Source organism: Periophthalmus magnuspinnatus, chromosome 23 (assembly GCF_009829125.3).
Source record: "Periophthalmus magnuspinnatus isolate fPerMag1 chromosome 23, fPerMag1.2.pri, whole genome shotgun sequence".
In the NCBI taxonomy this organism is placed as follows: domain Eukaryota; kingdom Metazoa; phylum Chordata; class Actinopteri; order Gobiiformes; family Gobiidae; genus Periophthalmus; species Periophthalmus magnuspinnatus.
Genome location: NC_047148.1, coordinates 22,863,073 through 22,877,644, shown reverse-complemented (window position 1 = coordinate 22,877,644; position 14,572 = coordinate 22,863,073). Strand labels below are relative to the sequence as shown.

The window sequence follows — 14,572 nt, the reverse complement described above, 5'->3', positions numbered from 1 at the left end:
TCAGTCAGTTAAAGCGGTTAAATCAGGTTTCATTGTGTTTATTTGTCGATTATTATCTGACTTGACTAAAATGTTCTCCCGTAGAAATAGATGAAAGTGTTTTTAATTGGAGTCTGGTGCTCTCTCCGTGTCAGTGTCCCGCTCTAGGTCAGGGTTAAAGTCTCTTAAATACCTTTGAGAATAACACATACATCATATTAGTCCATGAAGCAATACGTTTTTATTGTCCTACTTGGATATATCTTTACTATTCCTCTGATTGTGTCAGTGCCGGGGTAAATGTGCGTCTGCAGTGGGACACTTCATGATGTGGTTCTCACACTGAGGCCTGTCCCTTTGCCGTCGTGTCCCAGAGGCTGTGGTCCTCCTCGTCTCCTCAGGCTCATGACCAGGGCTGGTGTTGAAAGACGCAGCAGTGGGAGCTGGAGGGAAGGTGCTCCCACTTCAACACTCCCATCTCCGTCCTCGGAGCAGCGGAGGAGCCGCGATGCTCCTCACAGTTCTGTATTGTCGTCATCGTGATGCATGGCTCTGTTGATATGTGGCCATCTTTACATGAAGCAGAGGAGTTCTTATCTGATCGAGAGTCCGGCTTCTTCCAGATGCAGTTTTGCAGCTGTCCCACAATGCCATAGCACTGACATATGTGTTAAAATGAAAAAAGAAAAACATTTTACATTATTAATGAGCATGAGCCATAATAGTGTTTGAATCCAGTCTGTAATATCCGGTCTGAAGAATCAAACGTCACAGAACGTGAGCCGGCTCTTTGTACCCGGTCGTACTCCCTTATACCATCTTACTCCAGCCTTAAATACACTTCTGAATAAAGCCGTAATTCTGTGAAACAGATGTTTGTGAGTCCGGCTCGAGATTGATCGATTCTTTGAAAACGCTCGTGTTGGAGGTGCTCATCCATCTGTGGTGTGTTTCAGTGCATCTTAATAAAGTAATCCCCTCCCTCATTTTTCTGAGCCTTGGAATGCTCTTGTTCTTCACTCTTCTCTTTGTCCTGTGGGGCACCACTTTGATTTGTTTAGGTTTCAGATGTAGGGTTGACTAAGGCCATGACTCATCATTAGTCTGAGATGACTTGTTTTAATTTTCTGTCTGCTGAAAGAATAATGCAGAAATCTTACCAACTCATAGAAAAACTAATCAACGAATACGGCGCCAACTGTTTGTCCACATGTTTGTCGTTTGTCATGTTTTTGCCGCATGTTCAGTTAAATATATTAAACGAATGATCTTCTTTGTGTGGGTTTTCATCATAATCCAAATAAATCAGCAGTACCAGTGTACAGTTCCATCTTTCATTTGGACTTTCCAGTCATTAGAAATCCATTTATTTCCTTTGGACATATCACGAGACTTTCATCTGCAGACGATGATAACTGCATCACTGGCCAAAGGTTCCAGAGGGGCCTTTGAAACGCTGACCTGTTCTTTAAATGTTTAAAGAGCCGGTTGCATCAGCGGCCTTTGCCCACCCGGACATGTTTGGGTGAGTGGGGGATGTCGGGAGGCTGTTGTGATACATCATGTGTTTAAGCTGTGGATGGAGGGAGGCGGAGGTTGGACAGGGTTAATGACTGGCTCCTTCTCTGCAGCCACGGCCCGGGCCGGTCCGCTCTCAGGATAAGACTGGCGGTGTGGGGGCATCCAGAGCACAGGGGTCACATTGCTCACATCAAAGGAGCTGAGGCTGGTTCAGTGAGACGAGCTGTCGACCGCAGGGGCACAGCAGAGGCACAGGAACAATACTCTTATCTTTATACTCGTATCTTTTTGTGCAGTTCTTGTGTGTTCTTTATTAAACGTCTACGGGCCAAAGTGCCTCACACACCCGGACTCAGGGCCAACTCTTTTCTGTTGAACCTTCCAGGGATGTGACGCGTAACTCTGCCTTTTACAACTCCATTCAGTCCATTACATCAAGTTTTTGTGGAATATTAAAATGAATGTATATACAATTACTAATATACTAATTATTAATACAGTGTTAATATAGAGTTAATACAGTTTCAATAGAGTCAGTAATGAAAGGAAGTTCAGGCTTAAATTAATCATTGAATCTTTACATTTATTGTCCGATTTCAGATTTGTACAAAGTTATTTACACTCTGAGTTTTACGTTGCATTTTGAGCTTGTTTCATTTTCCCATGTTCTCCACAATGAAAGCCGTCATAAAAAAACTATTACCACTTCCAACATGCAAGAGAAACCCTTTTTACCCCTTTGAAAAATAAATACTATTGACAAAACTATTTCTGATTAAACGTCCAAAATGTCCGGAGCTTTAAAGCGTTTCACAGATCCCACGTGCTCATGTTATGTAACCACTGTGACAAATACATCCTCACATGTTCATGTCAGGAAACCTCTGAGAACTGACAAAAAGACAACGATCCCAACATGAAAGATCCAGAGCATGTCGCACAAGTGCAACAAACATCAACATTTCTAAGTATAAGTAAAGCATTTTGCAGGCTACAAAGAGATAACTACAAAACCAAAGAGCTACTTTACAAAAGGCGTAATACACATTTAACCTCCCAAATGAGTCGTTAATCTTAGCACTTTTCTTCTTATTTTACAGCAGCCTCACACCAGTGTGTGAACACACGCTCAGTCTGTACTTCTGTCCATAGTTTAGTAAATGTCCTTCACTCCAGGTTGTCCAGCTGAACAGTCCATGACGCTGTTGCAAACACATTTGTTTAAGCCTATGGCTAAATGATGTTTGTTTTTATCTGTACAATGTGTTGAGTCACCGCACAAAAGGCTTTTAGCTGTTGTCGTTCCACTCTGGCATGATGCTGACACTGTGCACAGCGTGGTACTGGTGAGGGGACAGTGTGCGTGGGATGCCGTGGGGGTAAAGGTACTCGTTCCCCTGGAGGCTGGCTGTTGGCGACTGGATCCCCGCTCCGGGGCTGCACTGGCGGGCCAGCGTCTGGTGGTGCATGGGGCTCTGGTACATGGCTGCGTGGTGACCGTCCCCCAGCTGCCGGGACACGAGGGACCCTGAGGTGAAGTGGGCTGAGAAGTGCTGGTAGGGCAGCCGCTCCATGGGCTGCATAGTGGTGACGGAGCAGCTCCCGTAGGGCGACACGCTCGCCCACGTGTTACAGCTGATGTCCTCTAGACTAGGAACAGGCTCCGCCCCCTGTGGTGCTCCGGCGTACATACACGCCTGCCTCTGACTGGACTCGCTGCGATATGGGCCTCCAGCCAGACTCAGGCTTTGAGTGTAGCCCACAGGTCTGTAGTAATGGTCGTCCTCACTGGACGAGCTCTCTAAGTAGGACTTCTTGTAGGTGTGTTCACCCGAGTGACAGTCGTCCTCCACTGAAAAGACACATTTTGTACCATAACTACTGCAGACAAAACTCTGATAGTACTAATGAGACTCCTTTTATGACTGTTGTAAAAAGTACCTTTCCTCTTGATGCAGTGATAATCCTGGCTGTGCTCGTGGGGCAGAGGGTAGGAGCCGGACTGGGGCAGCAGGTCCTGAGACGTGCTGGACACGGCGCTGTCGCACTGGGAGTACTGGCTGCTGATGGGGTTGTTTATGCTTTGAATCTCTCCACTGAAAGGACTTTGGCTGGAGCCCACTCTCTGACGCACTGTGCTGCGAGGGACCACAGGATACTCCTTGGTGCTGGAGACACATTTTAAAATCGTGTTATTGTTGTTGTTTATTTTTAGGGTTTGATTCTGCCACAGACAATGTGTGATTGAGAGAAAATAGATAAAATAAAACTAACATTGTGACCAGCTCATCTGTCAAAGGGCTGTGGTACGGCGACCTCGGACATCTCCATATCTGTCCTTTAGGGAGGAGCACATAAATAATGGTGCTACTTTTCTGTTTTTGATTTGAGCTTTGGTTCAAATTGACCTGGTTTTGCATTGACTCGTCTTTTAACCAGGAGCAGACATGCAGAGCTTACTGCACTTTGCGGACTGGTCAGTGGCGTTTAAGATTGATGGTGTGGTTTGGACTTGTACCAAGGTCTATACATTTACATTTGAGGTAAAAGGCGATTCAGTCAAAACGTCCTGTTATCTCGGACGGTCCACATACTTAAGGCGACTCGCTCTGTGTTCGCTCTAATCAAACTTTCAAACTGTCACTGTTTGAAGCCTCTTGTCAAATGAGCACTTTTCCCATGGAGCATAAATGGCATTCATTTAGAACACTTAATTACAAAGTCCCTTTTCTGTGACTTAAAATAAAAGTCTTGTGGACTTTTAAAAGGCAGTGGACATGATTTTAGCGCCTGGTGCTAAAAGTTCGATGGGGGTGGGGCCACTTTATGTTTAAAAACCAGACTTTCTACTTTGAAAAAGTGTTTTCCATGCAGCTGTGGACGCTCCGTGGCTCATCTGGACTGAATAATGGGAGTAGTGTGGTTGTGTACTGCCTTGGCGGCTGGACGGAGGAATAGGCCTCTTCAAGAAAACTGCATAGACGAGAGATGTTACAGCAATGTTTCTGAGGCTGTGCCAGATCAGCCATAAAAGTATTTAAAATAAGAACTGGCTGTAGATCAGAAGGTACACTTACATCACCGAGAGCCCGTGTTTAGGGATCGTCACTAATCACCATCACATAATAGTCAACACTTTATGTTTGTTAACTTTATTTATCTGTTTTATATTAACGTTACAAAGGGAAAAAATCAGAGAAAAAGCCTCGTGGTGTCCAGGTAGACTGTCCATTTTGTCTTTCTCCATTTGTCCTTAGTCTGTGAGTCAAAACTAAATGAATATTTTTAATTTTAACACAAAAACTGTTTTAAATACCTTTGCATCCTGGACATCCGGTGCAGCTCCATATCGTCACTTCCTCGAAAGCCTTTAGCAAACGGGTTGTTCTCGATCTTTAACTGAGTAATCTAAAAAAACAACAATATTTGTAAGTAGTCACAATAATGAAGTGGAGCCAACACATGTCGTTCCATCTGCGAGCTGAAACAGTGTGAGTGTGAATCATGGGGATCCGGTGGGATATCCCGCTCTTACACGGTGGTTTCTGGCAGGTAATTAGTTGGCAGGTCTGGAGCTGACTCTCCATCAGGACTGGATCATGTGTGCGCTCTGGCTTACACTTCAGCAGACCTTATAAAATCCCCTGTGTGACACTTTGGGTGTGTCTTGTTAATATGGCATTATTGTTTTATCTTTTGATCATGTGAAACTTTGCACTTACTTTGCCCTCTGACCAATCCCACAAAAATGCAGCAGCACAGGGTGAAAAGTCTGGTTTGGTTAAAAAAATACAAATAAAAAAGCACAAATTTCTAATAGTTTACTCCACTTTCTTTACGCCTCACGTGGTTCTTGCACATAGACTGTCTCTGCTGGGGACGTTTTATTTTCTCATAGATAAATAAATAGTTAAATTGACCCATGATGCAGAGTTGTGACCTTTTTTAAACAAAGCTTCTTATGTGACTCTTGGATTAAAACCTGGCAGCTCCTCGTCTGCAGCAGGTGAGCGGTGCCTCTGCAGATGTGAGGCTCAATAGACACTCGTCCTAAATCACAATAGCTTGTTTTTGCAAAGGTCTGGAAAGCCCCAATAATTAGGCCCGGGTTACGACGTTAGACCCCAAGAACATGTTTGAAAATAATGAATGGTTTCTACAGAATGTCGGTCATTTGTGTTTCCTGTTCCCAGAAAGGCCCTGGCCTCTGATTGGCTCAGGAGATATTATGAGTATTCGCCCCTTTCCCATATTCCCTGAACTAAAAACATATAGGCCTCGAGCTGATGTTAAACAGACTCTGTTTACACTGCTTCTCTCACCGAGGCCTCTTTCAGCCCGATATGAGCAGAAATAGTCTATTTAGTAAAGTTTTATTGCTCCCCTTGTCCGGGTCAAAATAATTAGAATAAGAAAAATCAATACTGGGCCCAGGCCACAGCGCACGAGGCCCTGAGTCTGTGAATGCGCACAGGCGCGCGTAAATACGCACAGGCGCGCGTAAATACGCACAGGCGCGCGTAAATACGCACAGCGGGCTCGTGCGTAATGTGCTTCATTTGTTTGTTGTAAACGTTAAAAATGTGTCAGGTAAAGAAAATGTATATTCAACATTTATATTTTGTGTCATTGTTTATATTTGACTGTAGTGCGCGCGCTGCTGTGTCCAAATCATCTCCCACATAAAGTTTATAAATATAAATATAAATCTATACATAATCTGTATAAACTGTATATATCTATACATAAAGACTACATACAGATATATACTTTATATATAGAATAAATATAGTCTATATATATATAAATATATGCATACTATGTAAAGACTTTATATCTCTATATATAAAGTCTGAATGAATCAAACATGAAGGAAAAACAAAACACAGACACATCAGAACAACAAGTCTCTAAATATAAATCTATATGGAATTTATATATATATATATATATATATATATATATATATATATATATATATATATATATATATATATATATATATATGCGCCCTAGTTTACCAGTTTACTTTTTAGCTGTTTGAAGTTTTAAATTATAATAATCTATAAATAATAAAGTTATGGCGCATTTGTGCCACAGCAGCAAAACAGAACAAACTGTTACATATATTTACATATATATAGTGTGTGTGTGTATGTATATATATTTATATATATATTTGTATATATTTTACCTTATAGTTCTGGTGTATTATAACATGTTTATATATATATTTATATATATTTGTATATATTTGTATATACTTGTATATATTTTACCTTGTGGTTCTGGTGTATTATAACATATTTATACATATATTTATACATATATTTATATATATTTGTATATATTTGTATATATTTGTATATATTTTACCTTATGGTTCTGGTGTATTATAACATATTTATACACATATTTATACATATATTTATACATATATTTGTATATATTTGTATATACTTGTATATATTTTACCTTGTGGTTCTGGTAGGACGTGACTGCGATAAACGCGGTCTCTGTAAACACGTGCGTACAGAACGCGGTGTTTTTGGAGCCAAACCCGTTGTTCTCATCCGCTTTGACGATGTGGATCCTGGGCTGATATTTGTGCATAGAGTTCAAGATGATCTGCGGAAAAGACGCACAGTTAGAGGCAAAAAAGCGCAAATGAAACGGTCAGTTTTACAGTTTTTACGCACGTTTTTAAAAACACGAGGCGTGCGCGTGCACAAATACAGACCACGTGTCTCTGCGCATTTGGACAAAACAAATGAACCGCTCACATTAAAAATGACACACATTTATTTATTTATTTATTTTTAAACTTTCCCCCGTTCAGTCTGTGACTGTGAACACGGTCAAGTCTCTGCGCTGCGTGAAAGTGAAACCATTTAGGCCGCGCTCCCGCAGCCTCCCGCAGCCCTGCTCCTCGTGTCTCCTTGTTCCCCCTTGTTCCTCCTTGTTCCTCCTCGTTCCTCCTCGTTCCTCATAGCGACATTTAGACTCTGTCTTCACTGAACTTGAACCTTGGACTTTTGTTTTGGGGCCCTCTCATCAGGGCTTAAGTCTAATTCTTCTGACTGACCTGGACACATCCATTGGTTTGTCAAAATCACCTCGTGCCACAGACTGAGGGCTGTTTTTCTGGGGCTGTTTTGGGTTTTTTGGGGCTGTTTTTGGGGCTGTTTGTCTCTGGCACAGGCCTGACCTTGTTTCCTTCTGGTCTCCAAGTCAAACCTAAAAACTCACTGATTGACAGATTTTGTTTTATTGGGCAAATAGCAGCAGAGTTGTTCTGTCCTGTTTAAACTCGTTTACACGAGTCAACATTTAGACTCTGGATAAACGTGGCCTTGGTGAACACGTCTCTGATCATCTTTTTAAAATGGGATTTATCATTTTGTACAAGGATAAAAATGTCACTTTAGTCACAGATGGAGCCAGTTTAAACACACGGGTAAAAAGCTGAAGACTAAAGTAAAAGTATTTTAAATATAATTTGTTTGTTTGGTCCATGATGCTGCACTCAGTTTTTAATGTGAATGTTATTTTTGTTCATTACTATTTGCAAAAAACACCTGAATCACAACAGACTCAGTATAAACCTGCTCTTGGCTCCAGGGCTGGACTTTTGACTCAAACATGTCAGAGACAGAGCTCCAGCCTCAGAGCGAGGGACCACCCACCGCCGTGTCACCCTCGGACTGAAGGATCCACCGCCGCAGCCGTGTCACCCTCGGACTGAAGGATCCTGTTCAGTGACACTGAGGGTCTCAGGCCCTTTACTTTTATGTTTCACATCACACACTTTTTCTAAACGTTTGGGATCAGTCCAGTTTGTGCAGATCATCTGCCCAGAGCTCGGAACATAAACAGTGAGATACTGACACTGCACCGAGGTGGACGTGTGCGAGGACACCACAGAGACAGAGGAACAGTCCAGAGACAGAGGAACAGTCCAGAGGAACAGTCCAGAGACAGAGGAACAGTCCAGAGACAGTCCAGAGACAGAGGAACAGTCCAGAGGAACAGTCCAGAGACAGAGGAACAGTCCAGAGGAACAGTCCAGAGGAACAGTCCAGAGGAACAGTCCAGAGACAGTCCAGCAGAGTAAATGGACATCAGAGAAAACACTTCACTGCTGCTGCTTTGAAACCAGAGACTCAAACCACCGTCTAAAGTGAGAGTTTATAAAACAGAGCTCTTCTTCTTCTGCTCGTTCATTTCTGTCTTATCTCACCGAGTCTGATCTGTGGGAGGCGTCGCTCCACAAACTCATTTGTCAAATAAATTATAGAGGAACAGAAAACACTGAGTGTCACAGTGAACAGAAGAAGCAACGGCCGCTCAAATAATACACAAATATGTCCCTGTCAGATCCAGGCAATACTGATTTTTTAAAATAAAATAATAATAATAATTTGTAAAACTACAGCCAAAAGAATTTGTGCAAAAACAGGAGCCAAAACATCAGACGCTCCATCAATGAGTCTGTCCCAGATCTGCTCTTTCTACAACATCACAACATGTACAACATCACAACATCTACAACATCACAACATCTACAACACCACAACATGTACATCACAACATCTACAACATCACAACACGTACAACACCTACAACATCACAACATGTACAACATCACAACATGTACAACATCTACAACATCACAACATCAAAAACATATACAACATCACAACATGTACAACATCACAACACGTACAACATGTACAACACCACAACATGTACAACACCACAACATCACAACACGTACAACATCTACAACATCACAACATCTACATCACAACATGTACAACATCACAACATGAACAACATCACAACATCTACAACACCACAACATTCACAACATCACAACATGAACAACACCACAACATGTACAACATCACAACATCTACATCACAACATGTACAACATCACAACATGAACAACATCACAACATCTACAACACCACAACATTCACAACATCACAACATGAACAACACCACAACATGTACAACATCACAACATCTACATCACAACATGTACAACATCACAACATGAACAACATCACAACATCTACAACACCACAACATCTACAACATCACAACATCTACAACATCACAACATGTACAACACCACAACATGTACAACATCACAACACGTACAACACCTACAACATCACAACACGTACAACATGTACAACACCACAACATGTACAACACCACAACATCACAACACGTACAACATCTACAACATCACAACATCTACATCACAACATGTACAACATCACAACATGTACAACACCACAACATCACAACACGTACAACATCTACAACATCACAACATCTACAACATCACAACATGTACAACATCACAACATCTACAACACCACAACATCTACATCACAACATGTACAACATGTACAACATCACAACATGAACAACATCTACAACATCACAACATGTACAACATCACAACATCTACAACATCACAACATCTACAACATCACATCTACAACACCACAACATCTACAACATCTACAACACCTACAACATCACAACATGAACAACATCACAACACGTACAACATCACAACATGAACAACACCACAACATGTACAACACCACAACATCACAACATCTACAACACCACAACATCTACAACATCACAACATCTACAACATCACAACATCTACAACACCACAACATCTACAACACCACAACATGAACAACACCACAACATCACAACATCTACAACACCACAACATCTACAACATCACAACATCTACAACATCACAACATCTACAACACCACAACATCTACAACACCACAACACGTACAACATCACAACATCACAACACCACAACATCTACAACATCACAACATGAACAACATCACAACATGAACAACATCACAACATCTACATCACAACATCACAACACCACAACATCTACAACATCACAACACGTACAACACCACAACATCACAACATGTACAACACGTACAACACCACAACATCACAACATGTACAACATCACAACATGTACAACATCACAACACGTACAACATGTACAACACCACAACATGTACAACACCACAACATCACAACACGTACAACATCACAACATGTACAACATCACAACACGTACAACACCTACAACATCACAACATGTACAACATCACAACATGTACAACATCACAACACGTACAACACCTACAACATCACAACATGTACAACACCACAACATGTACAACACCACAACATCACAACACGTACAACATCACAACATGAACAACATCACAACATCTACAACATCACAACATGAACAACATCACAACATGTACAACATCACAACACGTACAACACCTACAACATCACAACATGTACAACATCACAACATGTACAACATCACAACACGTACAACACCTACAACATCACAACATGTACAACATCACAACATGTACAACATCACAACACGTACAACACCTACAACATCACAACATCTACAACACCACAACATGTACAACTTCTCCACAGGAGAAACTCTTCACTTTTCAGACACAGGATGTTTTTGCTTTTACTTTTATTTATCGTGTAAAAAAACCTGATGCAAATATGAGTCTGTTTTTGTTTGACTTGTTTAAGGTGCAGGGTTTTTGTTCTTTTTTGTTATTTGCTATATTAGCTCATCTTTTATTTATTTATTTTATTTTATTTATTTATTTTGCTAAATGTTTCATAATATGAAGTCCAAAAGTTAAGGCAAAGTTTTAAAATGTTAAACTTAAATCAATGAAATAAAACGCAAATACAAAGAATAAATTGTGCAAACATAAAGTCTAAATTGCGCAAACCTAAAGTCTAAATTGTGCAAACATAACCAGGCCTCTGTGAAACTGTTTGCGTCACTTCAAACTCTTTTCTAAAGTTCACACTAAACGCGTTTAGGCCAAAACATTTCCTCTTTTTCTAGTGACAAAAACACTTTGGCACCTACGTGTCCGAAAGGATCCAGGTGGTTGTTGGTCAGTTTCAGTTTCTGGAAAGACACGAGTTGGCGCATCCAGTGCGCGCCCGTGGCGGGTGAGTCCGGGTGAACGTACAGCCTCCCGGGCATCGCGGGCTCAGCTTTACCCGTGACAGACCTGAGACATGGAGAGACACAGAGAGACAGGGAGACACAGAGAGACACAGAGAGACACAGAGAGACAGGGAGACACAGAAAGACACAGAGAGACACAGAGAGACACAGAGAGACACACAGAGAGGACAAGTCTGTGTCAGGCTGAGCGCTGTAACTGATACAAACATCTGTCCCTCACAGGTCTGCGGGACATGTCAGACTAAAGGCGCGTGGACTAAAGGCGCGTGGTTCACGCGGGTGTTTTTTGGCTGTGGACTTTTCAAATCCCTTTAAAAACGAATTGTCCTGGATATAATGTTTTCTGCGTCACAGCTGCTGGTCAGACAAAGTCTCGGGCTCCACTGGTCACTCTTTTTCTTTCTCTCTTTTCCTCTTTTTCTCTTTCTCTTTTTCTTAAATGACGCAGACACATTTCACGTTCACGCCGCGTTACGCGTGACGCGCGGTCCCGCTGTAGCTTCAGTTACACTTTTCTCTCTCAGCCTCACACTTTATTTCTTGGCAACCGCAGAAAATAAACAGTCCGATATTTTGTGGTTCACATCTTTCCAATTTAAATCAATTAGAAAATGAAAAAATGCATCTACTGTTTAAGTCCAAGATATTTACAGTAAAAGTTTAAGATATTTACTGTAAAAGTTTAAGATATTTACAGTAAAAGTTTAAGATATTTACTGTAAAAGTTTAAGATATTTACAGTAAAAGTTTAAGATATTTACAGTAAAAGTTTAAAATATTTACAGTAAAAGTTTAATATATTTACAGTAAAAGTTTAATATATTTACTGTAAAAGTTTAAGATATTTACAGTAAAAGTTTAAGATATTTACAGTAAAAGTTTAAAATATTTACAGTAAAAGTTTAATATATTTACGCGGTCACTGATTAAATCCACAAACACGTTACATTTAATCCAGATAAACTCAAAGAGCCGCAGTTTACTCACCATTTATTGTCTGCAAACTTGTATCTGTGGTCATCCGCGGGCACCACGTCCATCAGCAAAATATATTTGGTTTTAGGATTGAGCCCAGTGACTTTTACCTTGAAACTGGGAAACATGCGCCTGGAAAAGGTGAAACATTTTATTAGAGCTGAAAAAGTCTCCTGTAACAGTTTAGCCTAAAAGAAGCATCTGGAAACAGACCCTCCTCTCAAAGAACTGAGCCCATCTCAAGTTTTGTAAATTAAAGACTCAGTTTTCAGAACAAACCTCGTGGCGCACGGTCCAGTGTCTTTGGCACAGTTCAGTTTCACAGATGCGTCAAAGAAGCAGAGATAATTTGGACAGGCTCCTTTTGTGCCAAAACAAAACTGAAGTGATTGGGGCGAGTTTAATTTGACAACATGTTGACTGTGTGTCACTAAATTATAGATTATGAGCGTTTATATAAAAGTGCACGCGCCAGGAGTGTTTTAATATGAATGAACACTGCGCCATTACGCTTTTACGCACACTTTTACGCACACGTTTACGCACACGTTTACGCGCACTTCACACATGAGCGGCCCGTGTTAGACTCTGCTGTGGAGCCTGCTCCCAGCTCAAAGTCACAATAAAAACTCAAACTAAACTGGAAAGTTAAACTCACGACTGAAGGACTGAAGTTTACAAAAACAAAACAGGATAAAACTAGTTTAAATATAAAACGTTTGGATAATGACCTTCCCGCTTTTGTGATGATCATCTCTGTTCCCACTTCATGAAACTTCAGCCACAGCTCTCTCTCGTGCAGATAAACTTTGATTCCTTCCATTCCCTAAAATAAAACATCAGAAAATCAGACTTGAAAACATCAGCCCATCATGAACTTCATTAATGCACTTTTACTTTTAGCACAACTATTCTCTCTGTTTAGAAAAGTGCACTATTATAATTTAAAATGTTGTATTTTTAAGCATCAAAACTTGATTTAAGACAAAATACAACAAAAACATTTTACAGTTTGATTTTAGTGATGTAAATGTGTCTTTTTAGCTTTTTTATAACGATTTTTTTCCACAGATTTAATTCCAAATTGAAATTCCAAACAACAACAACAACAATAAAATAAGACATTTCTGTTGCGCCTTTACGCACGGGGCTGACACACACACACACACTGACCTGCTGGATGTAGGTGGTCTGTGAGGAGGGGGATTTGGTTGTTGTCCCGTTTTGTTTCTCATTTTTGTTTTCGTTTGGCACATCTCTGGAGTCCGAGCCGCTGGGTGAATGCAGAGGACCAAAAGCTTCCTCTTGGTCCGCCATGACGGGGAACCGAGCCGTGTCCAAACTGGAGGATTCAACCAACAATTAGTTTCCTCTGTTCAATTTGTAACATGTAAAGTCACAGCGCAGCAAACACGTCTGTGAGTGTGTGTGTGTGTGTGTGTGTGTGTGTGTGTGTGTGTGTTCAGGCTGCAGCCGCTGGCACCACAGGCCTGACGTGTTCAGAAGCCTAAAAACGACTATTTCTGTGGATGTGCCATTTTACGCACAGCTGAAGTAGAGTCCACAGAGTTTTTTTTGTTAAATTTGTAAGTTTATCTTGTATTTTTTGTGTCTGAATTACACATGGCCTGTTAAAAATATAAAACCTGTCAGTATTTGCCAAGTTTTTTAGTTGTTTTTTTTTTTCAAATTGTGCCACCGATGCGTGTCCAGCTTCTGAACAAGTTTAGCCTGGTCTGTCTCTGTCTCTGTCTCTGTCTCTGTCTCTGTCTCTGTCTCTGTCTCTGTCTCTATCTCTATGACACAAACCGGTGAATCTGACTCTGCGCATAAACATCTTACCCAAAGAGCCCCAGATTCGGATCCCGTTTTACCCCGAGGTCACGAGGAAAGTTCCCCCCGAAACAAAAGCTCCAGGGCCGAGGACTAAATCCAAAATGTTTCCTGAAGAAGTCGGTTCCTTTTCCCCAAATCCGGGTTCTCGGTGTCCGCT

At 41.1% G+C, this 14,572-nt stretch overlaps 1 protein-coding gene across 1 annotated transcript; it reads right to left on the bottom strand.

Annotated features, from left to right (window-relative positions):
- Positions 1 to 2,742: 2,742 nt before the first annotated feature.
- tbx5a (T-box transcription factor 5a) lies at positions 2,743 to 14,500 on the bottom strand. The gene is made up of 9 exons (XM_033989927.2): positions 14,422 to 14,500; positions 13,753 to 13,921; positions 13,311 to 13,405; positions 12,592 to 12,711; positions 11,500 to 11,647; positions 6,976 to 7,128; positions 4,817 to 4,908; positions 3,442 to 3,668; positions 2,743 to 3,352 (listed from the first exon to the last, which is right to left on the bottom strand). Exons 2-9 carry the CDS (start codon positions 13,894 to 13,896, stop codon positions 2,790 to 2,792), a joined length of 1,542 nt encoding a protein of 513 aa, XP_033845818.1. The 5' UTR covers positions 13,897 to 13,921; positions 14,422 to 14,500; the 3' UTR covers positions 2,743 to 2,789.
- Between the last annotated feature and the right edge of the window lie 72 nt (positions 14,501 to 14,572).

What these genes read in the sequence shown, in the direction of transcription:
- tbx5a (XM_033989927.2), bottom strand. Translation starts at nt 13,896, where the DNA reads ATGGCGGACCAAGAGGAAGCTTTTGGTCCTCTGCATTCACCCAGCGGC. An exon ending in AAGTTTGCAGACAATAAATG is followed by an intron (nt 11,648 to 12,591) that starts GTGAGTAAACTG and finishes TCCATGTCTCAG; the next exon opens with GTCTGTCACGGGTAAAGCTG. An exon ending in CGGATGTCCAGGATGCAAAG is followed by an intron (nt 3,669 to 4,816) that starts GTATTTAAAACA and finishes ATGTGTCTCCAG; the next exon opens with CACCAAGGAGTATCCTGTGG.